The sequence below is a fragment of the Epinephelus fuscoguttatus genome, linkage group LG22, assembly GCF_011397635.1.
Source record: "Epinephelus fuscoguttatus linkage group LG22, E.fuscoguttatus.final_Chr_v1".
Taxonomy (NCBI): domain Eukaryota; kingdom Metazoa; phylum Chordata; class Actinopteri; order Perciformes; family Serranidae; genus Epinephelus; species Epinephelus fuscoguttatus.
Window position 1 is genome coordinate 2929588 of NC_064773.1, and position 26577 is coordinate 2956164.

Sequence of the window (26577 nt, forward strand, 5' to 3'; positions counted from 1 at the left end):
CTTGATGGGTCTGGTCTCTGGTGCTGGGGCAGCTGGAGTGTGGAGAGATCTTCAGCACTGTGGGGTGCTTCCTGGCTGGAGTTCTGCTTCGTCTCATCGGGCACTTGGGTTGCTGATGTTCCACACCTGCTTGAACTGATCTGGTGTATTTTGAGCCCTTTGGTGTTTTTGCAGACTTTTCCGCAGCGGCATCTGACCACAAATTGGCCGATGCCTGTGTGTCCATCCTGTTGAGTCTATCACCCCCCCACCACCTCTCTCAGGACTCTCTCAGGAGACTGTGGGGTATTGCTCATTTGGTTCCTTCGTAGCTTGAGTTGGTGCCCTTTTGCAAGTGCTGCCCAGCCTTTTGTGCCCGCGCCAGTCTTTCCTGGAGATCAGCTGTCTCTCCAGTATCACCGACCTTTCTCAGTTGATCTTTCCTGGAAGCCACTGGTTACCCAGAGATGACTTGTGATATACTCAACTCAACTCAACTCACACATAGACTTTCCATTATAAAATCAAATAAGTTTTAAGTCTCCTGGACCTTACAGCACGTGCTTTTAATTTTAGCCTCTAAGGCTTGGTCAACACACTGCTCAGTTTTCAAAATAAAAGCCTTAACTTCTTGTTGTTTCTGACGGCGTTTTACGTCATGCTGGTTTACAGGGTGGATTATGAGGGGTTGATTCAGGATATAATGTTTAACAGAGGTTTTGTGTAAACAGCAGATTCAGACATTAACACAAGCGATCGACGAGCAGTTTCCGTCCATTGATCTCAGTGGAGCCGACAGTCAGGACTCCTCACAGGGACGTGAGGCACTCCGGACGCAACAGAGGAGAGAGGTGGCGTCACTCCTTTAGTACGCCAGAGGGTTGTGCAGCTCCTGGTATTTGGGAGGAGGAGTGAAGATGCCGGGGACGGACAGCAGGACGGTGGGTCTGTTGGGGCGACGCATCTGGTGGATGATGATGGAGGACAGGATCATGCCCAGCAGCTGGAGGGAGACACAGGAGAGTGAGTTTACATCAAGACAACACCTGCACTGTTACAGGTCTGACAGATGTCTGACTCCTCCCCTACCTCTAAGGCTGAGCCCAGACACCCTTCAGACGAAACTTGTTTCGGCTGCTTGTATCCGCGATCTCATTCTCTCAGTCACTACCCAGAGCTCATGGCCATAGGTGAGGGTTGGGGCGGAGATGGACCAGGAAATCGAAAGCTTCGCCTTCTGGCTCAGTTCCCTCTTCACCACAACGGTCTGGTGCAGCGCCTGCATCAGTGCAGAAGCCGCCAAACCGCCGATCCATCTCACGCTCCATTCTACCTTCACTCGTGAACAAGAGAAGGTGAGGCCTCTTCAATGAAACCTGCACCAGCGGAGCTCGGCAGGATATAGGTAAATATGTCATTTATTTTGGTGAATGTCTGATAACCACATGGTAACTGCTTTCATTCTGTCAGCTTCAGTTGGTGTATTTTTCGGGGGAATCGCGGTGAGAACGGCCACAGTAGAGACATTAGAATATCCTGCAGGTCAAAGCATCACTCACTTGTTATGAGGTGAACTTATATCAGAGGATCACATGGCAGTATCGTGTACAATCAGAAGGACTCATCCTACCAAGGACGGATCCTTGACTTTGAGAAACATCCACTGTTTAAATGCAGTCTGCTGGGTTTAGTGACGGTGATTTCGGGGCTCTATCTCTGTAGGGATCCTTTCATAATGCAGTCAGACACTTAGAATAACTGACTGAGCCTGTCAGTGACAAAAACATATAATAAATAAATATAAAATCAGTGTTTATTGAATCTTACCCCCAGGATGGCGTAAGCGAGGTTCACTCTGATCTTGATGTTGATGATCTGCAGGATGTCTCTGATGATGGGGAAGCAGCTCTGAAGACAGGAGGAGAGAAAAGGTCAGGTTGTGTTTCACAGGTCAAATAATCAGCTGATAATTTGTGTCAGTATGTTTGTTTAGTTTGCTCAATTTAAGTTTTGGCTCCACTCACCTGGCTGTAGACGGACTTCCTCTGCAGCGTGCCCTGAAGGAGACAATACAAGAAAAAAACGTTAGTAACCTGAAGTTTAAAAACAAAATTTAGGACGACTAGTCCATAGCCATTGGTAGCTTTGTCACCTTCTACCTATGCCAGTCCTCAATGCCTATGTGCAGTTTCACATAGATTGACCACGTCAGTGAGTAGAAAAACGTGGGACAGACAGAATGACTGACTGACAGAATGACACACTGACAGTTTCTGTGATTATGTACAGCATACCATACCATGACTTAGTCATACCAAACATTAGAAACAACACCAACATTGGTCCACAGGGGGAGCCACAGCGATCGGTCGCATTTTAGCCATTTTGAAGCATTTTTCTGTTGTTATAGCGCCACCCAGTTGCCAATTAGAGTTAAATTTCTCCAGTCACCTTGAGGCGTCCTGTTCTACATATCTACCAAGTTTAGTCAAAATCCATATGGCGGTTAGGCCTAGATAAGAAATGAGCTCTCTAGCGCCCCCATTTTGTTTGATGGGCTCAATAATGGAGGGGTCCCCTCAGATTATGTGTGGTCATATGCCTACAAAGTTGCGTGGTGATGGGTGACACCCTTGAGATGTTCTACACCTTTATGTGATGAGCCACGCCCTCCGCAATATTCATTGCCTTATAGAAGCTCAGTTTTAGGAAGTTTTCCAACTTTTGCCAAGAGGGAACTTTAGATATTGCTCCCTAGATTATGTTCACCCAGTTTCATGCAGATCGCTCAAACTTCCTAGGAAGAGATCCATTTGAAGTGTTTTTCAAAAAATTCAAAATGGCGGAAAATCTATATAAGCGGAAGTTATGGGTTCTTGCGGCAAATGTGTTCCTCATGAGGAGAGGCATCTCTGTGCAAAGTTTCATGTCTCTACGACATACGGGGCATGAGATATGCCCATTCAAAGTTTGACATTTCAGTGGGTTGCTATAGCGCCCCCCTTTGGCCAATTGATGTAATATTGCTTCATTGGCATCCTCCCATGACCCTCTGCCACTGTGCCAAATTTCACATGGATTGACCAAGTCAGTGAGGAGAAAAACGTGGAACACACACACACAGAGTTTTCCTCTTTATATAGTAAGATAAAATGAATGTTAGTTTTAAACTCACTCTGTATCTGACTGTCTCATACTTTCCCTCCATCTGCTCCTCCTGGTTGCACAGACAGGAGTCGGGGATGTTGTCCTCCCAGTCCTTGTAACTGAACACACCGCAGCAGTGCCGCTAAAACACCAGAGAAGAAGAAACAGGGAGAGTTATTAATCCTGTCAGTAACGTTACAGTCCTCTGCCTCTATCACAGGCAAGAAATGATGCGAGTCAAGGCGCCCACTGATATTCAATTCATCGTTTCTGTTGAATTTAACAGCAAAAAAAGTCCAGTTTTAATCTTTAGTCTTTTAGTCAGCTAAAACTGGACTAAAAAAAGAGGTTGACTTAATATAATAAAAACTAACACAAGACTAAAACATAATGTGAAAGAAAGACTAAATGAACACCAGCTGTCAGACATTTCTCATGTTCTTAGGTGATATTGACCAGGCGGTTCTTTGATTAATAAAAATTAAAAAAAAATCTGCAGATTAATTGCTGATGAAAAAGATACTATCATTTAATTACTTCAATTTATTGATTTCTGAGTCCAAAAAATGTAAATAAATAGATTGTGGTGGTATCAAATGTTAGTAAATGACATTCAGTTCATTTTATTATTTCTTAAAAATAGTTTAGGCACGTTTCTTTTTTACTGCTAATATCTGGACAGCTTTGTCGTGTAAGCGTAGGGCCGAACCTCCAGTTCCCCTGTTTGACACCGTTAGCTCTGTTTATGGAGTTAGCACCGTTAGCTGTTAGCTGACCAGATTTGATTAGGGGTCCAAGCCCTCGGGGCCTGGGGAACGCGTATGCAAGCATACGCGTTCCCCAGGCCCGTGGTGCTGGGAACGCTATTGTATTTGTAGAGATTTTTATAGTTTTTCTCTATTTTTATTCTTCCTTTGATAAAAGTGGTGCTGCATTACTAAGAAATTCGGTCAGTATGATGTAGGGACATTCCTGAGGCCATATATTGAAGGTGGTCATGACTGGTCAGTGTGGGTGTGGCTTATTATAGGATAAACAACAAACATTTACTACAGCTGAACTATTATGCTGAGGGCCGTAAAATTTATAGAGTACATGTAGAATAGGACACAGATCTTCCGTACCAAAAGTTGTGCACATGTACTCCACTTGGTGGCGCTATAACGGATGCAAACACGTTTTTGCCTGTAACTTCCACATTTTAAATGACACATTCATAAACATTATATCCATGCGTTCCCTGAATAGAGCTGGGTTTTCTGACATAGGCTCCGCCCACTTCTGCTGCACAGTCTCTCTGCTAATTCGCCACATGTCCAAAACCTACTTTTTCGAACTCCTCCCACAGTTTAAGCACCACCTGCATGAAACTTTGCACATAGAATCTCCAGATGTGTCTGATCAAAAGTTATCAAAAGAATGTTGGCACTCCAAAAAATGAGCTAGTTATAATCAAACTATTTTGTTTGCTAGCTAAAAACACATATTGTTTCATATTTTGGTCAAAATAAATGCTTTCAACATCAAACTTATGTGACTTGTTCCCGACGTCATCAAGAGGCTCTATTCCAAATTTGGTGCAAATCGGCCTGTAGGTGTCGCTATAACAGATGCAAATGCAATTTTGCCTGTAACTTCCACATTTAAAATAACACATTCATGGACATCACTGCAATGTATTTCCTAAATAGAGCTGGGTTTTCTGACACAGGCCCCGCCTACTTCTGCTGCAATTTTAAACATGGGAAGTTTATACCTCTTAAATGGCTACACCAATTTTTATGAAATTTGGTGGGTATGATGTAGGGTCATTCCCGAGGCCATATATTGAAGGTGTTCATGACTGGTCGAAGTGGGCGTGGCTTATTACAAGATAAACAACAAACATTTATTTCAGCTGGACTGTAATTGTACTGAGGGCTGTGAAATTTATAGAGTACATGTAGACTAGGACACAGCCCTGCCTTACCAAAAATTATGCAGATACTCCACTAGGTGGCGCTATAACAGACGCAGACACGTTTTTTCCTGTTACTTGCACATTTTAAATCACATATTCATAAACTTTATATCCCTGTATTCCCTAAATAGAGCTGGACATTATGACATAGGCCCCGCCCACTTCCGCCACACATTTCCTTCGCTAAATTGCTATACATCCAAAACCTACTTTTTCGAACTCCTCCTAGAGATTATGTCCAAACAGCATGAAACTTGACACGAACACTCTCGAGATAGACCTGATCTAAAGTTATCAAAAGAATTTCGCCCGGTCAAAAAATGTGCAAATTATTAACAGCAAAAAAAATTTGCTAGCTAAAATACACATATTGTTGCATATTTTTGTCAGACTAAATTCTATCAAAATGACACTTAGCAAATCTTACTTCCCATTAATCAGCAGGAAGAGAATTGTTGAGTCAGTCTTTTTATCAGTTTTGGACTACAGTGATATTATTTACAGACATGCAGCAACTACAACCCTCAAACCTCTAGATTCCAACTATCACTCTGCTCTTAGATTTATTACCGGGGATAGATATGACACCCATCACTGTATACTAAATAAAAAAGTTGGTTGGTCCTCTCTTTCTGACAGACGCATGAAGCACTTGTATATATTTATTTTCAAGGCCCTTACTGGTAAGCAGCCCCCATACATTTCATCGCTACTAGAATGGTGCTCTGGATCTTACTCAACTCGATCCAGTGGTTTGATGTTTCTTAAGGTCCCTTTTGTACATTCTGAGCTCGGTAAATCAGCCTTGTCTTTTGACGCTCCAAACTCTCGGAATATTCTCCAACACGCTTTGGGGCTGGAGAATATCCCCTCTCTTGCTGATTTTAAATGTATGGTGTCTGACTTTTGTTAATCCCCTTGTGATTGTTTTCCACTGTGGTTGTATTTATGCTGTGTTGCTGTTGTAAACTCGTCGTCCCTGTAAATGAGGGAAACCTCAGTGACCAACGAGTTAAAATAAAGGTTTAAATAAATATTAGCACCACTGCTAACAGTGCTAATATTGAGCTTCGTAAAGGGGTTTTGTGGCTCCAAATTAAGCTCACTCATCACGGTCACCTGGGGAGGGAGACCGGAGCGTAGGCAACATGTTTCAGGAACAAAGCCGTCACACCACCACAGGTCAGGACGGCATCATCGGCAGTTATCACTAAAGAGCAGTGCTGCTAATCAGCTCCCAGTGTCAGTGTTAACCTGCAGACTGACAGCAACAACAATGCACTTTTACTGTTACTATATACCCTGCAGCAGGTGTGTGTGTGTGTGTGTGTGTGTGTGTGTGTGTGTGTGTGTGTGTGTGTCTGTGTTTCACCTCTTTCTGCTGTTTCTCAACCAGGGCCTTCACCTCTTCTGAAGCCTGGTCCAGAGGCAGTCTATTGTGAGCGTCTGTCTCCATGATGCGCACCAGCTGCAAACACACACACACACAGTAATTATTGGTACGTTTCTTTAATTCAACATGTAAAGACTTAAGAGTCTGAACAGCTCGATGAACATCAACAACTCATCATCAACACTCAGCTCATGTAGAAGAGACTGTCCTTAGTGCGGTCGTTTTGCTTTTATTAACCTCACACACACACAATCATAAAGTTGTTTTCCTGTTGTGATTATAGTTCAGGTCGTTCAGCTCTGAACACGCTGAGCTATTACTCAGTAGAGAAAAAGCGTGGAGTCGACAGTAGAAGCATCAGGGTCGTTACCTCGGGACGGATGGCAGCAGTGGGGATACCAACTCGGAGCATCAGCAGAGTTCCAATAACCGTGCACACCAGGAACTGTGGATAAAAACAGGAAAAGACCGTCAGCACAGAAGTTTTTAAGGAAGGAAAATGAGTCATGACGGTGTTTCTGCAGGTTCGAATGGAGCTGTAGGCTTTGTTAGAAAATCTCTTAAATCTAAATGAAGTCTTTTTAAAAAGCAGCTTTCAGTTTTCAGAGTCAAAACAACCTTATTTTAGGTCACTGAGGAGAAATTAAGTGTTGGACGGAAACAAACCTGCAGCTCCCTGTAAACCACACTCACAATAACAGGAAGTGAAAGACAGAGAAACCACACAAGTTGAGAAAGTTTCTCTGTAGACTAGAAATTGTAGATTGCAAATTGGTTTTCCACGCCACAGACACCACAGATGACGTAAATCTGGAAAAAATTTTCTACAAATTCATCGTTATGATGATTCACCGTATCAGATTTTGAAATAAACCTCACATCCTCTTCTATCCTGAAGTTTCATCACCCTGTGCAGTCCATGTTTCAGCTGGTCTTTGAACTCACCACGATCAGACACACTTTGCTCTCCCTGTGGGCCCCGTAGGCTCCCAGGATGGCGATCACCATGGCAATCACATAGAAGCTGAGAAAGCGGGATGTCAAACCCTCCTGCTGCAGGCAGAGGAAGAGATTCACAGGTTAATCTTTTGTTTGTTTGTTTTTTAAAACACCAAACTATTTTGTAAATTCCATGTGAACAGTGTTTGTTCTTACTCCGACTCCCTCGCCTCCATTAACATTTGAACCTGGACCTTGGACCTGAATCAGCAGAAAGAACGCGATGATGAGACCGGCAATAATCTGAAAGAAAGAAAAAACAGAGTTTGATCAGATCCAGAGACTAAAACAACAACAGTACAATCACATTAACGTCGTGATGGAATAATTGGGAAAATGACGGAGAAAATTCACAGTAACGCTCCCTCAACTTGGAACGACTCGGAAAGTTGCTGTAACCACTTGCCGACCTTGACTTCCTGTACTCAGAAACATGACAGATGAAGGTAAATGTTTGGTTGTTGGTGAGACATTCTTTATTAACTCACATATTACATATCAAGTTTTTGAGGTGTATGAGGCAGTGCTGGGACCAAGTCATTGTTTTGTAAGTCACGAGTAAGGCCCAGTCCCAGTACCCCCCCTTGTCCACTACCCCTTGGGCCTCAAAATGAAGCAGCGAGGGGTAGGGGTTGAAATCTTTGCCAAGGAATTGGGACACCACTCACTACGTCACCGCGTCAGTTACGTTCACGCATACGTAACTATTTTAAACAGGAAGCTGCGAGCCATCTACATTTCCAACCGGCATCTACAATGGAGTCTCATTCATCCTACCCATCGCGTTTGCCGCATTCATCATGCTTCTTTTGATGAATGACAGACGACAGGGGACTTCTGCTAGCTAGCTAACCAGCTAACATTACGAGGCAGCATAGTTATGCTAGCTGGCGTGTTATCGTAATGTGAAAAGTCCCACAATTTTGCAGAACAGGACAGATGACAGACGCCAGATTGTGCGAGCTAGCTAGCTAGCTAACAAGCAACCTGACGACGGTAACGTTAGCTATGTATGAACTTTTTTCCCCGTCTCTTGCTCGGTGGTAGCCATGGCGATGTCTACCCCTCGCTGGCAAGTCAGCATCTGAAATCCCTCGCTCCGAAGGGCTAGTTTCATACCCACTACCCCTCGTTATGCCCCCTACCCCTACACACAAAAAGGAATTGAGGCACCACTACTACCCCTCGCGGGAACGCACAAATGTAGGGGTAGGGCCAAGGGGGGGTATTGGGACGGGCCCTCAAGTCTTTACAGAGTGACTCTGGGAACAGACGGAGCAGCAGAGCGCCAGACGCAGTGAAAGTGAAACTTTAACGTTCATCACACTGGGTCCAAAAGTTTGCTTTCACTCGCCTCTGCAGCAGCTGCTCCTCTCATCCATCAGTCTGATCTGATCAGCTCTGATCGGATCGACTGATCAATGATCCTCCCTGTGATTCAAACTCCACAAACTGCTGCTGAGGAAAAAAAGAACTCATAAAGAGTTCCTGTTCACGGACCTGTGAAAACCCCCGAATTTAGATAGAAAATAAAAAAATAAAAAAATAAATTCCTGCTTAAGTTTGAGTTTCAAGTCCCAAACGAGTCGCTCTCTATCTCCTCTGATTTACTTTTTTTCTTAACAAAAGACTAATAATGTTTGTGGTTGACCTCATCAGGGATGAGCTGCAATCTCCGCTCTCGCTTTGGATTGCAGCACGTACCAGCGCTTCTCACACTCATCGCTTGTGCGTAAAAGGAGAGGGAATAACGCATTGATTTGTCGGGCAATGCGCTCCCAAGTCTGCCTCTTCCCTTGTGCCGGTGTTGTGTCCCTACTGGTTTCCAATTTAACTGGTTTCCTTACCGAACAGCCGCAGATGTGCTTCGCCTCCGTCAGCAGATTTGTCACAAGTTCACAAACATACACAACATATTACTGGCGATCTTAAAGTCGCAGCCCACATCTACCACAGTGAATATGCTTGTGTCAGTGAGCACTAGGTAGCAGCGACATTAAAAAAAGAAAGGAAAGAAAATATGATATACACAAATTTGCGTCAAGCTGGACTCGAGTTCACGTCAACAAAAGACAATATAACACAAACCGCATGTCTACCTGTGTGAGCCACTCAGACTCGCAGAGCGCGTGACCTTCCTCAGGTATTAGTAAATTACGTCAGCATCCAGGTAACATTTTGATTTGGGCTGACCTGAGACAACTGGTTACCCTCGGCTTGCCTTCAAAGTACCCACACATATTCATCACTGTTTCTTCTTCTTTTTCCACGAGTCAACAAACATATTCAGTGCCACATTAGTCTGTACAACACTGCACACTGTGACAAAGCCTGTCAAGTTTAAAAAGTGACGATCTAACTCGCTCACTGCGTACCTGTAGAGACAGACATAGCAGCATGACGTCACCTCTCTCGGACCATGGCGACATTTCTTTTAGTGTGCGTCCATAAACGTGAGTTTGGGCCATACACATATATACATAGACGCCGCATCGACTGCCTGAGCGCGTCCTCGCCGGCCGCCATCTTGGATGGGTCTCGCTTCGCCTCCACAGTGCATTCACTTCTATTGAGGAAGGAGCTGTATGCACAAGGAAAATAGAATAACTCACTGAATTTTCAACTCATTTTCACGCGGTTTGGTTTGTTACAAATGGCACACATGTAGTTATGATACAGGATGCTTTCGTACATTAAAAATGCGGGATTTCATGCTTTAATACTTCCTGCAGATAGCAACAGCATGTTATTTAGGTCACAATCACACCACAATTTTGGCCCCCACGGTCTAAAAAATGGGGGCATTTTCAAAATGTTTGGGGGCCATCAAAAAACTGTAATTATGTTCTAACAATAAGCACATGAAAAGCAAAACCAACTAAGACAGTGTCTTCACTCTTCAGTAGAAACCACTATAAATGAAACAAATAATGGGTTACATAAAGTTGTGGTTGCAAAATATCACTCAGATTTCCTATAATTCAGCCAGTTTAAATGTGATGATTTAACCATTAATCTACTGATAGCAGTACTAATGTTTCACCACATTACAGTTACTTTTACTGTTAAAAAGGCCAAATTACTATAAATTCCTTAGATGCAATCCTGGAAGTAGGTTAATTTAAAATTTAACATTCATTCTACCTTAATTTTTCATTAATTTGTCATTGTGTCGACACAGATCACCCAAGAAATGGTTAATTTATACTTATGGTACAGCAAAGCCCCCTCCCCTTCTGTCAGATTACTCTCACGTAATCAGTGCAATCTTGTTGATTATGTCTGGAAAATGAGTTGTAGACGTGACGGTAAATTAATTTAATGAAAATAAAATTATACTTTAATGTTGGATTGTAATACTGTTAAAAATATAGATACATATAGTTGTTTCGAAAACTTGGGGGCAATTTTGGCCCCCGGAACATGGCTTTTGGGGGCATTCTTGGCTAAATTGCGGGCCAAATGGCCCGTGGCCCTTGCTAATTTCTGACACTGACTAGGAGCGCATTTGTTTTTGTTTTGTTTTTTTCTTTTTTCCTTTTTGTAACAACCAATCACAGCTCTTAGAAGACTGCGTCACACCTAGCAACGGGGTCAACCACACCTCCTCACTAAGATAAAAGTGTCTGTCCCCTACTTGCTCAGAGTTGCTCTCAGAAACTTCCTGAATCAGTCTTAAGCTAAGATTCCTTGCGAGGAATTTTTAGGCTAAGTTAGGAGCTCCCTGAGAGGACTCTGAGAATCTTTGTGAATACGGGCCCTGAAGTTTAACATAAATTAGCACCCAAACACGGTTGTTTTTGTCATTTATAACATTATACCTGAGCACACCTGCTCCTTTATGACTCATTCATGTTTTAAGATACATATAAGTTGCTGAACTTGGTGTTAAAAAGTTGTCTTTAACCCGAGCAGCCCCACACAGCCTGACATCCACTACGCACTTTATATTCCCAGATATCAGAGTGAACGGGAAGAGCAGAGGCCGCCATTTTGACTCACCGCAAAGAGGATGTTGAAGGCGGTGAAGGTGCGTTTGAGGCAGGTGTTGACCTGAGCCATGTTTGCAGGCGAAAACACAACAAAATTACACAAATGTTCTGAAACACACTGAAGCCCCGACAGCCGGGAGGTGAAGTGATGGCGGAGCGGGAGGGTGAGCTGGTTTTAAGAGGCGGGGGAGGGGGAGCCTTCCAGTAAATGACACGAGGAGGCGTGTGTTTGAGGCAGCTGTTTACCTGAGCCATGTTTACAGGTGAAGGTCCAGCAAGGAGCAGGAGGGTGAGCTAGTTATAGCTGACAGGGAGAGGAGGGCGGTGTCTTCCAGTAACTGGACGGAGGAGGTTAATTCACAAAACTTCACATTTTCAAGAGCTGCTCCTGATGGCGACATCCAAAGACAATTTTTAGGATTGTCACGTTTTATTTTGAGGTTTAAGAGTTTAATTGTCTTTTATCGACAATTCCAGTCTATTCTGGGAACGAGCTCCCTTTTTCAGCAGTGATGGGATCCACCCCATCTTCGGGGCACCCGAGCACTGTCAGCAAACATTTTCCAGCCGTCACAACTGCCTCACTTCACTGGCTGTCCGCCACTCGTTTCTCTACAGCATCGTACCACACACCGGTCACTAATCGCTCCTCACCTCCTGTCTGTACCGCTAGCTCCCCCTACAGCCCAATAATCACCATAACATGCCTGAGAGCCACACAATCAGAGTCAGAATCACCAACAGATCTAGCAAACTTCTTTCTGAATATAATTGTCTGAATATCTGCAGAGACCAAAACAATTTAATTCCAATAGCACCTGTTTCCACCACTGGGCACTACACCCCTGCTTCAAATACATCTCTTTCCGCCCAAGACTCCTCAGACCCTCATTATTGTAAGTCAAGGACATCTGCTCTGCCTTTACAGTCACTTTGCTGCATCGGGACACCTTTTCCAAACCACTATAAGTCAGCTGAATCGTACCCTGAACATCAGGATAATCTGAGTGATGCCTCCTCACCAAGCTTCAGTTTGTCCTCTTTTCGTCTCCAGGAAGTTACTAATGCTCTCTTTATCAGCTGGTGCAGATAGTTTAGATGCTTTCTTTCTTAAACATTCTGCACCACTTATTGCAGAATGTATAACTCATATTCAACCTGACCATCTCCACTGGAACTATGTCCTTCCCTTACATAAAGGAGGCGATAAAACTGATAAAAATAGCTATCGCCATATTTCCAAATTACGTTGCCTGGCTAAAAATGTAGGAGTCCCTGGTAAATCATCAACTTAGATCATATCTCTCTTTGTTTTCTGTACTCACTCCCTATCCGTCTGGTTTTAGGCCTAAGCACAGCACCACATCTGCATCCTCTCTGGTTCTAAATGACGTTACACCAGCCCTGGATAGCAAAATGTCTGGTGCTGCTCTGTTTATAGACTTGTCTAAGGCGTTCGACACAGTTGACCATTTGTTACTTTTAAAGAAATGATCTCGTATTGGTTTTGATTCTGTCAGCTGCCTGTGGTTTGAAAACTACCTCTCCAATAGACTGCAATGCGTAAAGATGGGTGATGTTCATTCTAAAGTTTTGAATATTACTAAAGGTGTCCCACAGGGCTCAGTGTTAGGGCCAATATTGTTTTCAGTTTACATAAATGATATTTATGCTTTAATCAGAACTGAACTCTGAGGAATATCATTCTCTTACAGTGCACCTCATACTACATAGAACAATCTACAAAAGATCTTAAACTTAGACACTCTGCCGCCCTTATGGCAGTTTAGTGCCTTATTTCGGATCTTGTTTTAATTGAGTGTAAATGTTTTTAACGATGCATCCACACTGTAGCATGTTTATCACTCTGTATTTCTACTTTTAGAGCCCATTTATTGCTCGTGTTGTTTGTTGGTTTGTATGATCTCATTTTTGTTTTAATTGATATGCACGGTTGTTCTTTGTTTGCCGATTAATTGTTTTAATGTCTTTGTTCATGCTCGGCATCGTTGAAAATGAGGGTCTCCCACAATTGATTTCCTGAGTCTTAAATAAAGGTTTGAATGAATAAATGAATTTATAGTGTACCTGGTGGACTCTGGGGATGTCTGCCTTGTGTAGAGTCCAGCAGGGATCAGCAGGTTGTGATCTGAGAGACAGGAAGTCAGTTTTCATTGAAAACTTTAATATTTCAGCTTCTTCATCTTTGAGGCGACTGTGCGGTTCTTCATTTAAAATAATGAATGACTTTATTTTCATTTTAAAAAAAAACCCATCAACAGACGTGCTCAAAAAGGACCAGGAAAAGTGTATACTCATATAATCCAGCCCCCTTCTCAGTATTCATGTCTCATTTAAAAAGGAAATTGTCAACAACTATTCCAAACTTATTTACAACCATCAATACAGATAAACAAAACAACAGTCTCAGATTTAAATAAACAAACCCCAGATGAATAAATAATAAACCAACCCCTCTTCATCTGTATAACTCCTAAATATACTGTGACTGTAGATCTTTTTAAATCGCTCTCTAGTTGTGCTTGTTCAGGGAACAGTTGATAGAAATCCTTAAGTCGTGAGTCTGAACTCTGAGAAAAGCTTCAGTTGGCAGTTCATACTTTAAATTTAATCACAGTCAGGGATGTCATTGTGTTAGAGATACACTAAATTCATACTTCAGTCATACTCTTTTAGTTTTCACCTTGAAACTACAACCCAGAGAAATGTTGGTCATTTAAAGTGTTGTCATTACGCCGTTTGTCCACCAGAGAGTGCTGCAACATTGGAAAATATATCTTGGTTACCATTTTACAGTGGGCACAAATTTACAACATGATCAGAAAAGTTTGGGTTCATGTTTTGTTTTAAAGAAAAACTCTATATGGAATTCAATTTAAGTCTATCAAATAAATAAATACATAAATAACTAAATGCGGTGCTTGGGGCTGGCTTTCTGCTCCACTGGGCTGAAGCGTTCTTCATCAAGGTTGTGTGCTATGGTTGTGAGTGAGTCAACCTTCTGGTGCACAGGGCCAGACAAAGTCACTTCCAGGATGCTGTCCAGGACGTCATCGAACTGCGTCCACACGGTGTTGTCTGACGATTTTGGCCATTTGATCCTCTTTCCTTGACGAATGGATTGGGGTTGCCGGAGGGGAGCTTGATGGGTCTGGTCTCTGGTGCTGGGGCAGCTGGAGTGTGGAGAGATCTTCAGCACTGTGGGGTGCTTCCTGGCTGGAGTTCTGCTTCGTCTCATCGGGCACTTGGGTTGCTGATGTTCCACACCTGCTTGAACTGATCTGGTGTATTTTGAGCCCTTTGGTGTTTTTGCAGACTTTTCCGCAGCGGCATCTGACCACAAATTGGCAGATACTGGTGTGTCCGTCCCGTTGAGTCTCTCATTCTTCCCCTCTCAGGAGACTGTGGGGTATTGCTCATTTGGTTCCTTCGTAGCTTGAGTTGGTGCCCTTTTGCGAGTGCTGCCCAGCCTTTTGTGTCCGCGCCAGTCTTTCCTGGAGGTCAGCTGTCTCTCCAGCGTCAACGACCTTTCTCAGTTGATCTTTCCTGGAAGCCACTGGTTACCCAGAGATGACTTGTGATATACACTTGTGGGTGCGTTGTGTTGTTACCTATCTAAGGTAACTGTAGCTTTTGGCCGGGAGCAGATATCATCAGGTGGTGCCCAACTGTCACTGTGTGTTTCGACCCTCGACCACAACACGCTCTAGTTGGAGGACCGGCAGTGGTTGGCCACATCACTGCCTATCTGCTTCTGGCCTCCAGCTTTCCACTTCTCTCTTACTCCAAATCCAGCAGGAGGCCCGTTCAGCCTCCCCCCACATCTTGCGAGGAGCTTGTTTTTTGTTCCTTCCATCAAGGCCCAGAGCTGACGGTAATCGCCATGCTGACTTGGCTGGGAAACCTCTGCATCCGATCTCCACCGGGAAGAGCCACGCCTTCCAACCCTTGTCCTTACAATCCTGGACTAAGGGCTGGTACTTCAAGGCCTTCCTCTTTTGTACTTATTCAATAGACTTAAATTGTTTTCCACACTGTGAGGATGTATTAAGACACAATAGTGATTTGGCTCTTTGTAAAGCCAACGTCACTCAGCGTTGACTTAAAAAAGACACCCTTTTCCCTCATTGTGGCGTCTACAGGATTTAAGACAGTACTTCACACAGGCAAATTTTGGTTTTCTGGTTTTTATTTCTGTAAGTCGTCGAGGATCTACAGTATCAGTTCACAGCAGAATCAAACATGATACAAAGAAGAGATGAAAAATAAAGAATATTGCCCTTTTCTTCAGCTGTGCAGACATTTAACTGGCGTATTCATCTTCACACAGTGACGTTCTGAACTCATACATCCAGTCTTCCCCTTTCTTCCTTCACACTTTGCATTATATAAAAAAAGAACAAGTTTTAAGTCTCCTGGACCTCACAGCACATGCTTTTAATTTTAGTCTCTAAAGCTTGGTCAACACAGCGCTCAGTTTTCAAAATAAAAGCCTTAACTTCTCGTTTCTGACGGCGTTTACATCATGCTGGTTCAAAGGGTGGATTATGAGGGGTTGATTTAGGATATAATGTTTAACGTCGCCAAGTGTTGACAGTAACAGAGAAAGGAAAGACCCACTGTGACATTCACTAACAAAACAAACAGGATATAAATATGTATTTAAAAAAAATTAAGCAACTGAAGCGAGTGGCAGCTTAAAGTCCATCAGTCTGTCCAGGGATGGGAAGAAAACAGAAGCTTTTTGCCGTCAAAAACCACTTTAATTATAAAATGTAAGATATTGCAGCGTTTCAGTGTCTGCAGAGCAAACAATGACTGTGGCACTCACGGTTTAATCGTCACTACAAGGCCATGTGATGTGTTTTTGCGTTTGCTGAACCAAATAAGATCAGTAACGTTTTAAAAAAAAGTGCTCTTTTGCATTTACAAGTGCAATGACTTTCAGGGAACTGCAGCCAAAATTTGTAAACTTGAAGCTCTTCTGAAGTTTGTGTAGGTGACAAAAAAGCCAGAGAGGATTTTGGGAAAGTTTTGTTTCCTCAGTTTTCGATAATCACAAGAAATTAGGAGTAAAACTTTAAATTCAGATGTTTTTCTTTTAAGTTTAGTTCAAGTTTTTGGCTCCTTCGTTCTGTTCAAACCTCAAAAGCGTCGAAAGTTTGACATTAAAATTTGGATTCTTGACAAAATTGAAAGATAAATGTCCAGAATTTGTTTCCTTGAACTTTTAAAATTCTCTTTTGCACAGGATGCAAAATCCTTCGAAAAATCATCAAAATTTAGAGATGAAAATCTGTCTGTAAAAATTTGATTCTTGCTCAAAACGACAAAAAATAACTGCATACAATTTTTTTTTAGAGCTAAAATCCTAAGAACAAACTGAGAATTTAAAGATTAAATCTTCACCTTTTTTTTTCTCTCTCAATTTAAACTGAGAACATTTTTCGCAAAGTTCACAGTGTCTTCCCTATCTAGAGGAGGATCAGGCCCAAAACTTACAATAGAAATAAAAAATGAAAAAGATTAAGGTCTACAAATTCCACCTTTATACAGAGACGTTCATTTTAGCTCACATCTTCTCTTTAATGTGATTTTAAATTATTTTGTGATTGACTTTTCTCAATCAAGTCGTCTCGGGTGTATCCAGAGGAGGATTTTTGGTGCCAGAGTCCATTGAATAAAGAATAAAGTCTCAAAATTTCCCATTTTTTCCTTTTGTGATGTTGGAAACAAAATATTTTACAATGACACTGTTTTGTTGAACAACTTTAGGTAATTATCTTGTGATAGTTGGAAGAAACAAAACTTAATGACCTCCATCTTCTCTGGTTTTATGAGAACAGCAGATTTGGACATAAACACAAGCGATCAACAAGCCCCGCCCCCAACGCACAGACTAATCAGATCCACTCTGCACTAGTTAAAAAATTAAAAAACAAAGTTGCTGCAGGTCTTTCCAGAGCCGCTTAAGAAAATGAAACCCAGTGGTGATACAGTTTCTGTCCATTGATCTCAGTGGAGCCGACAGTCTGGACTCCTCACAGGGACGTAAGGCACTTTGGACGCTCCGTCCTCTAACTGCAGAGATCGCCTCAAATTCAAGAATAAACAGACAAACAACATAAACCGCTCGACTTCCTGACGCTCTACATGAAGCTAACAACAGAGGAGAGAAGTGGCGTCACTCCTTTAGTACGCCGGAGGGTTATGCAGCTCCTGGTATTTGGGAGGAGGAGTGGCGAAGATGGCGGGGACGGACAGCAGGACGGTGGGTCTGTCGGGGTGACGCATCTGGTGGATGATGATGGAGGACAGGATCATGCCCAGCAGCTGGAGGGAGACACAGGAGGGTGAGTTTACATCAGTCTTTGTGTTCGTACAGACACACATGCAGTATTATTTTATTCATTTACAAGAGGACCAGATCAAAGCGGCTCTTGATTGGTCAGAATTTCCATGTGGGGAAAAAACCAGGAAGTAAAGCAAACGTTGAAGAAGAGTACACTTGCAAGGTAAATGTGACACTTTCTAATGTCACAATGGAGGGACAACTACGCAGGTTGATTTTAGCGCTGCTCATCGTGGACTATATTGCTGTCATTGTTCATTTTATGAAAACAGCTGTTTGGAAAAACCTCATTTGAACTCAGTTTTTAGCCTCATTGTAGCCTGTAGCTCTGACTGCCTCTCTGGGCACCGCGCTCACATGTAAAAACATAGCTCAAATGAGGTTTTTCCAAACAACTATTTATGTCGGGGCTTCAGGACACTTGGATCACTACGGACGAGCAGTATGGAGATATTTTGTGGTTTCAATGATGTGTTTTTGGACGTTTGAATCTGGGGCGCCGTCAGCCTCCATTAGGTGGAGTTGTGTTGCTACCTCCTCTCCCCTTGGATCTCTGCAAGTGATGTGAGGACTCTAAAACTTCACCTGAGCCTCCCTCGGCATATGGGTGAGTAGATAATGGCTGCATTTTCATTTTTGGGTGCACTATCCCTTTAACTCCAAGTATAGAGTAAAGACAGTTTCAGGTTCAGCGGTAGGTTTTTCTAACATCAGACATGACTCATTTTGTCAAAAAGAAATTAAAAGACAGATAAATTAAATTAGATTTAAAAAAAAAAAAAAACTTTTATGTCCATTAACAAGTAAAGTCATCACTGATGTAAAAACATCCTGGCTCCACACATGCACCTTAAATGTTTATCTGGTTTGTCTGGTGGGTTTGGTGACGGTGATTTCAGGGCTGTTTCTAGTTAAACAAAAAGGATCTTCCTCTTTAACACAAAGCTCTATCTCTGTAGGGATCCCTTCATAATGTTGTCAGACACTTAGAACAACAGTCTGAATCTGTCAGTGGCAAAAACATATAATAAATAAATAAATATAAAATAAATGCTGATTAAATCTTACCGCCAGGATGGCCAGAGTGAAGCAGACTCCAATCATGACGTCAGCGACCAGCAGGATGTAGTAGCTGATGATGGGGAAGCAGCTCTGAAGACGGGAGGAGAGAAAAGGTCAGGTTGTGTTTCACAGGTCAAATAATCAGCTGATAATTTGTGTCAGTATGTTTGTTTAGTTTGTTCAACTCAAGTTTTGGCTCCACTCACCTGGCTGTAGACATAATCCCTCTGCAGTGTGACCTGAAGGAGACCATAGAAGAAGAAGAAAACGTTAGTAACCTGAAGTTTAAGAGCACGATTCAGAACGATGAGGTGAATGTTTTAAACTCACTCTGTATCTGACTGCCTCACACTTTCCCTCCATCTGCTCCTCCTGGTTGCACATACAGGAGTCGGGGATGTTGTCCTCCCAGTCCTTGTAACTGAACAGACCGCAGCAGTGCAGCTAAAACACCAGAGAAGAAGAAACAGGAGGGTTATTAATCCTGCCTCTATCACAGGCAAGAAATGATGCGAGTCAAGGGCGCCGACTGATATTCAATTAATCGTTACAGCTGAATTTAACAGCAAAAAGTCCCAAAAATTTGACGGCTGTGGGTTCGCAAACGTGACAATTTGCAGATTTCTCGCTCTCTTTTTGACGCAAAGTGAATATTTTAGACAATTGTTCAAACAAGGAAAAAGAAATCTGATAATTCACTTTGGGCTGGAGGCGGCGTCACTTTTATTAACGAAATCTATGACTGCATATGTTCATCAACGACCTTTTTTCCATACTGAGACGATGATGAGACGACATTGGCGACTGATCATATCGACCACCAGCATAAAGAGACCTGGATAAAGCTCTGAAGCCATGCACGCTACTTCCTGTTTAGCGCTCTGCTACTGGAATGGAGATGAAGTTCTATAATCTTGTGGCTCTTCTTAACTTTCCAAATGTTATCAGACTCAATCGATCAAATCCTGATCGTGAAACAAGTTGTTTTGCGGGGGTGGTGATGCTAAAAAAAAAAAATAATAAAAAAAAGTATCCACTGATTTACAGACGTCTATTTTGGTCATGTGGGTCATAGGAAAAAGTCAGGTGATGGTGTGTCTGTTTGGCCACTACGAAAATTGGCTTCAATGCCCGGCGCACTTCCTGGCGGCCTCATATCAACATGGAATATTGTTGACAAAAAAGACAAGACTAAAACAAAAAAAAATTCTTAAATAAAATCTGTATTTTCATCGTCAAAAAAGAAAAATAAAATCATTAAATTATACGAAACTGTGGAGGTCGCATTTTGTATTATTCCTTATCTTATAATAAAACAGTTGTGTGTGAGCTGTGTGAAAGAAGGACAGTGGTTTATCTAGTCTGTGGTGAGTTTCCACCTGCTCAACCGGCGTCCATCTTGAATATTAAATCCATACTGACAAAGTGTGAACAAAACACGACAGGTCAGAAAAGCCTGAAATTTTTGATATCAACTTTCAGAAACGATTTTATTTTAGGTGTTATTAATATTTTTGACCCTGTGCACAAAAAGAAGGAGCTCGTTGAAAGTCGACTGCACCAAATCTTAGAAGGAAATCTGTGTAACATTGTGAGACTTAAAGGAGCTGTGTGTGACATTCAGAGCATGAATATAAAGATAAAGTGGAGTAATGGCATCCTGAACAGAGAATGAACTCCCTCTGTCTGTCTGTGTGTGTGTGTGTGTGTGTGTGTGTGCTGTAAACTGAGCTGCTCAGTGGTTTGTTGTGTTGAGCCGGTCCGGTGAGGCGTACTGAATTCATACAACAGTTACCGCTAATATCTGGACAGCGCTGTCGTGGAAGTGTAGGGCCGAACCTCCAGTTCCCCCGTTTGACACAGTTAGCTCTATTTATGGAGTTACCACTGTTAGATGTTAGCTGACCAGATTTGATTCATCTTTTACTGAGAGAAAAAATGACAACCTAAATGTGAACATGACCCCTGTCCTCCACTATGTGATAAAATAGTTCCTCTTTCTTTGGCTTTTCGGTTAATATTTTACCCGTTTCCTGACAAACGTGAAAGCCACAGGACAAAGCGTGTTCCTCTTTAAAAACAAGAAGTGAGGAATAATGAAAGCTGCGGTGGGAACCGCCGCTGGCTTGTGCGGATATGACAAGTCATTTGCGTGTTAGTAAAATCATCCACTCCTCCCTCACTGCACTTGACATTTCTGCCCGACGACACACCTGGCCGTCAGCCAGCCAATCAGGCAGGTTTTTGGAACAACCCAGTGCCACTGCCACGGGTCAGGACGGCACGAACTCCAAATTTTTATGTCAGGTTCATCTGCAAATTAATGTCCAGATGAATCGATTTATCAACAAAACATCACGTGTGTGTCTTACCCCTTTCTGCAGTTCCTCAACCAGGGTCTTCACGTCTTCTGAAGCCTGGTCCAGAGGCAGATTTTCGCGAGCCCTTGTCTCCATGATGCCCTCCAGCTGCAAACACAAACGCAGTCATTATTGGTACGTTTTATTAATTTAACATGTAAAGACCTTAGTGTCTGAAAAAAACTCGGGAGTCGACTAGAAGCATCAGGGTCGTTACCTCGGGACGGATGGCAGCAGTGGGGATACCAACTCGGAGCATCAGCAGAGTTCCAATAACCATGCACACCAGGAACTGTGGATAAAAACAGGAAAAGACCGTCAGCACAGAAGTTTTTAAGGAAGGAAAATGAGTCATGACGGTGTTTCTGCAGGTTCGAATGGAGCTGTACGCTTTGTTAGAAAATCTCTTAAATCTAAATGAAGTCTTTTTAAAAAGCAGCTTTCAGTTTTCAGAGTCAAAACAACCTTTTTTTAGGTCACTGAGGAGAAATTAAGTGTTGGACGGAAACAAACCTGCAGCTCCCTGTAAACCACACTCACAATAACAGGAAGTGAAAGACAGAGAAACCACACAAGTTGAGAAAGTTTCTCTGTAGACTTCAGTCTGTTTGCAGTTACTGCAAACTGGTTTTCCGATCAGACGCCACAGATGACGTAAATCTGGAATTGTTTTTCAACAAATTCATCGATGATTCACCGTATCAGATTTTGAAATAAACCTCACATCCTCTTCTATCCTGAAGTTTCATCACTCTGTGCAGTCCATGTTTCAGCTGGTCTTTGAACTCACCACGATCAGAGACACTTTGCTCTCCCTGTGGGCCCCGTAGGCTCCCAGGATGGCGATCACCATGGTGATGGCGCCCACGACATAGAGGCCGATGAGGCCGGATGTCCGACCCTCCAGCTGCAGGCAGAGAGGAAGAGATTAACAGGTTAATCTTTTGTTTATTTGTTCTTTAAAACAATAAACTATTTTGTAAATTCCATGTGAACAGTGTTTGTTCTTACTCCGACTCCCTCGCCTCCATGAATATTTGTGAGGACCTGAATCAGCAGAGCGAACGCGATGATGAGACCGCCAATAATCTGAAAGAAAGACAAAACAGAGTTTGATCAGATCCAGAGACTAAAACAACAACAGTACAATCACATTAATGTGGTGACGGAATAATTGGGAAAATGACGGAGAAAATTCACAGTAACGCTCCCTCAACTTGGAACGACTCAGAAAGTCGCTGTAAATTTACACACACGACTTGCTGACCTTGACTTCCTGTACTCAGAAACATGACAGATGAAGGTAAATGTTTGGTTGACAGAGACATTATTATTATCTCACATATTACATAAAGTTTTTGCTCTGGTTATTTGATAAACAGTATGAGGCAGTGGTGGGACCAAGTTATTGTTTTGCAAGTCACGAGTCTTATCGCACTGGGTCCAACAGTTTGCTTTCACTCGCCTCTGCAGCAGCTGCTCCTCTCATCCATCAGTGTGATCTGATCAGCTCTGATCATATTGACTGATCAATTATCTTCGCTGCGATTCAAACTCAACAAACTGCTGCTGAGGAAAAAATGATCTCATTAAGAGTTCCTGCTCACAGACCTGCGAAAACCTCTAAATTTAGAGAGGGGACGCAGAATGAGAAAATAATAAATGAATTTCCCCACTCCTAAAGTTTCAAGTCGCTCTCCACCAAATATAATTTTAACAACAGAGTAATAATATGCTTAATGTACAAAATCATGAATGCTTTTTAAAATTTGTATTTATTTGTCTGAACGAGTTTGCTGGACGTTTTTGCATCTCTGTAATTTCCCACCTGCGCATTCTGCAGGCTGCAATTTGTAGAGTGACCTGGATTAATAAGTTATTCATTAGCATTAACCCTGATAAAACATTAGTGAATGTCCTGGTGCATCAACAAGTCAGGGACAAAAATCACTTTGTAATGTGAAGCTTTAAACCAGAGGAGCTATTAATGTGTTTAAAAGCTCTGAACGGTAAAATACAACACGTCATCTTTGTAGCGTCCATGTTGTTTCCACATTACGACTTAAACGCTCTTGAAAACAACCAGGGCTGCAGCTACTGATTATTTTCACTGTGGAATAATCTGTCGACCATTTCCTCAATTATTTGGTCTCCAAGATGTCAGAAAATTGTGAAAAATGTCGGTCAGTGTTTCCCAGAGCCGAAATTGACGTCCTCAAATGTCTTGTTTTAGCCACAACCCAAAGATATTCAGTTTACTGTCACAGATGTGTAAAGAAACCAGAAAATATTCACATTTAAGAAGCCGGAATCTGAGAATTTTGACTTCTTTTCTTAAAGATTAGTTGATGATTTATTCAGTAGCTGACAACTAATGGATTAATAGTTGCAGCACTCAGCACAACAAAGTCGGAAGAACTGCTTCCTGACTCAGGAAATGGGGCCATGAGGAGCATGGAATCCACTAAAAAAAGCAAAAACACACAAAAAGTACCACGTCACCGCGACAAAGTTAAAGTCCATCAGAAGCACAGCCTGTGTCAGTGATCACAAGATAAACCAAAGGGTGGTGGGACCAGGTTACACTAAATTAGGCTAAATTAGGGGATCATTTTACATCTTTGGGCTTTTAAAAGTTATTCAGATAAAGCAGAAATATAGCATTTACTGTAACTTTGGTTGGTCTGTTGATGGGCCAGTTAATCTATTCGTCCATATATAGAGAATAAGTCATTTTTAATGTAAAACAATCCCAAAATATACTTGATTAAGTGTCTCAAATGCGAAAATCTGCTTCTCATTCTTGGCTTGACATGCTCGTGAATAGTATATTTGGGAATTTGTCCCTGTTAGTTGGAAAAAAGATATTTACTGACATTGAGGCAACTGTATCTGTACACTAATCGATTGTAAAGATAAATGTTAGCTGCGGCCTTTACTGAAGGTGTAACGACTGACCTCTCTGTCTTACTGAAGATTAGGGCTGCAACCAACAATTAGTTTCATAAGTGATTAATCTGCTTGAATAACTGTTTTGTATCTGCACATTAACTCAGTCAAACCTGTCTCTAAATGTCAAACAATGCCCTGACGGAGGCCAACATTCATATGAGCAGGTAAGCAGAACAATGAGCCCACAGAGAGGATCAAAGCCCAGATAAGATTCAGCCTGACCTGGTTTCATGAGGACAAACTCTCAACAGGCCGACCAGAGTTACTGTAAATGAACACCAGGGGCTTTTATTGTGGAAAGAAAGGGTCTAAACTGAAGCTTTCAGTGGAACAAAACAGCTGCAAACTATTAAACGTAATTGATGTTTTGCCTTCAGAGTGACTGGAAACAGGCAGAGAAACAAACAGAACGGAAACCAAAGCAACAAAACTCTCAACCAAAAACAGACGGCTTATAAAGGAAAGAAAACCCATCTGAAACTGTTTTTCTTCAATCTTTCATAAATGTTCAAACTGGCTGCAGTTGTCTTAAATCACTGTAAATTGAATAACTTTGAATTACTGGACAAAAACAGAGACATTCAAAGACATCTCCTTGGACAAGTTTCATCTAACCTTTTTTTCCACTACATTTTTTTTAACTGTACTCTTCTGCTTCACTTTTTCTCTTACCAAAAGACCACAAACATATTAAATTACCCAGCAATGCTAAAATAACACAATAAAGCTTGGAAAATTATGCTAAAAACCAACCAACAAACAGTAATATACAAAAAAAGCAACACAACATAATCTCCAACATGAAACCAACGATACAAAAACGTTAAATGTTTGAATCTGCTTCAGTTTTTCTTGCCTTAAATCACTGTGAATTGAATAACGTTAAATTATTAGACACCAACAAACAAGCAAACAAACAAACGAGACATTTGAGGACACCTCCTTGGATTAATCACAATTAGCCTTTTTCCCCACCACCTTTTTGCTAAGACTACAAACATATTAAATTACCCACCAATGCTTAAAATAACACAATAAAGCTAGGAAAAATATTTCTGTGAAAAACAAACAAACAAAACACATTAAAAAAAACATAATTTCATACAAAAACCTGCACACAAATTGTGTAAACAATACAGTAAACTTAAAAACACTACATTTTACCAACTAATAATCATTAATAAATACATAATGGCCAAACAGTGTTGATCCAACTTAATTTTTAAAAAACATTTCAACTTAATTTGCCCACACCTGTCTGTAAGGCATGTATCTGTTTCTCATTACTGGCGATGACTATGCACATTTTTATTTTTCACAAACACATTTACACTGAAACCAACACAATAAACTGTAATGTACATGTTTGTCAATGAAGAAGAAGAAGAAGAAGCATATTTTACACTAATAATAGGTTTGTTTAACTTTTCTAAGCTTCTGTTTGAAGTCACAGACGAAGTTTAACATAAATTAGCACCCAAACACGGCTGTTTGTCATTTTTAACATTATACCTGAGCACACCTGCTCATTTATGTATTAAAATACATTTAGTTGCTGTAATTAGTGTTAAAAAGTTGTCTTTAACCCGAGCAGCCCCACACAGCCTGACATCCACTACGCACTTTATATTCCCAGATATCAGAGTGAACGGGAAGAGCAGAGGCCGCCATTTTGACTTACCGCAAAGAGGATGTTGAAGGCGGTGAAGATGTGTTTGAGGCAGGTGTTGACCTGAGCCATGTTTGCAGGCGAAAACACAACAAAATTACACAAATGTTCTGAAACACACTGAAGCTCCGACAGCCGGGAGGTGAAGTGATGGCGGAGCGGGAGGGTGAGCTGGTTTTAAGAGGCGGGGAGAGGCGGGGGCTGGGGGGAGCCTTCCAGTAAATGACACGAGGAGGCGCCGCTGGGATGTCTGATATGGAGACATCCGGAGAAAGAGGAGTGCAGAGAGGGAGAGGCTTCGTTCCGGGAAGACACATGGAAAATTCCCGTTCATGTGAAGCTGTGAGAGGAGCTGGAGGGAATCTGAGGTCGCTGCACTCACACACTGTTTGGGATCGGAGAGAGAGGCAGGCGGTGCTGCGTCCAGACATGATTCCACTGAAAATCCCAGATACAGGAAATTACTGAGTCTCACTTTCTGTAAACTCTCTAAAAACCAGAAGAAAATACTCATGAAAAATATGTCACCAGCAAGTGGCAAGACAGTAATAATAATATCAATCAATCAAACTTTATTTATTTAGCACCTTCCATACAAAAATAATGCAACACAAAGCCTTCACACAATACAGACAAAAACAATACCCCTGTCCTCCTGAAATTATAACAGCACTCAAGACAAAAAGCACAA

The 26577-nt window shown here is 42.0% G+C and overlaps 2 protein-coding genes across 4 annotated transcripts; both read right to left on the reverse strand.

The window, feature by feature from the left end:
- Window positions 1-829: 829 nt before the first annotated feature.
- Window positions 830-26059, reverse strand: LOC125882945 (CD63 antigen-like). Of its 2 annotated transcripts, none has more exons than XM_049566944.1 (9): window positions 25899-26059; window positions 22277-22354; window positions 22056-22172; window positions 21483-21557; window positions 21278-21373; window positions 19236-19349; window positions 19112-19144; window positions 18912-18995; window positions 830-982 (listed from the first exon to the last, which is right to left on the reverse strand). In XM_049566944.1, the coding sequence occupies exons 1-9, from the start codon at window positions 25956-25958 to the stop codon at window positions 845-847; spliced, it is 795 nt and encodes a 264-aa protein (XP_049422901.1). In that variant the 5' UTR covers window positions 25959-26059; the 3' UTR covers window positions 830-844. The 2 variants fall into 2 exon arrangements, with proteins under 2 accessions (XP_049422901.1, XP_049422900.1); XM_049566943.1 differs by lacking the exon at window positions 830-982 and adding an exon at window positions 15663-17824.
- Window positions 1299-15518, reverse strand: LOC125882946 (tetraspanin-8-like). 2 transcript variants are annotated; one of them, XM_049566946.1, is made up of 8 exons: window positions 11717-15518; window positions 7635-7721; window positions 7425-7532; window positions 6850-6924; window positions 6459-6554; window positions 3155-3268; window positions 2004-2036; window positions 1299-1887 (listed from the first exon to the last, which is right to left on the reverse strand). In XM_049566946.1, exons 1-8 carry the CDS (start codon window positions 11723-11725, stop codon window positions 1786-1788), a joined length of 624 nt encoding a protein of 207 aa, XP_049422903.1. In that variant the 5' UTR covers window positions 11726-15518; the 3' UTR covers window positions 1299-1785. The 2 variants fall into 2 exon arrangements, with proteins under 2 accessions (XP_049422903.1, XP_049422902.1); XM_049566945.1 differs by lacking the exon at window positions 11717-15518 and adding an exon at window positions 11481-11698.
- Window positions 26060-26577: the final 518 nt, after the last annotated feature.

Bases quoted from the DNA above. Each gene is read 5' to 3' on its own strand.
- LOC125882946 (XM_049566945.1), bottom strand. From the start codon at position 11,540: ATGGCTCAGGTCAACACCTGCCTCAAACGCACCTTCACCGCCTTCAAC. The intron at 3,269-6,458 runs GTGAAACACAGA...CTGGTGTTTTAG, and splicing joins TTGAGAAACAGCAGAAAGAG to CGGCACTGCTGCGGTGTGTT. The intron at 1,888-2,003 runs GTGAGTGGAGCC...TCCTGTCTTCAG, and splicing joins GGAAGTCCGTCTACAGCCAG to AGCTGCTTCCCCATCATCAG.
- LOC125882945 (XM_049566943.1), bottom strand. From the start codon at position 25,958: ATGGCTCAGGTCAACACCTGCCTCAAACACATCTTCACCGCCTTCAAC. The intron at 22,173-22,276 runs GTAAGAACAAAC...CTCTGCCTGCAG, and splicing joins ATGGAGGCGAGGGAGTCGGA to CTGGAGGGTCGGACATCCGG. The intron at 17,825-18,911 runs GTAAGATTTAAT...GTCTCCCTCCAG, and splicing joins TCACTCTGGCCATCCTGGCG to CTGCTGGGCATGATCCTGTC.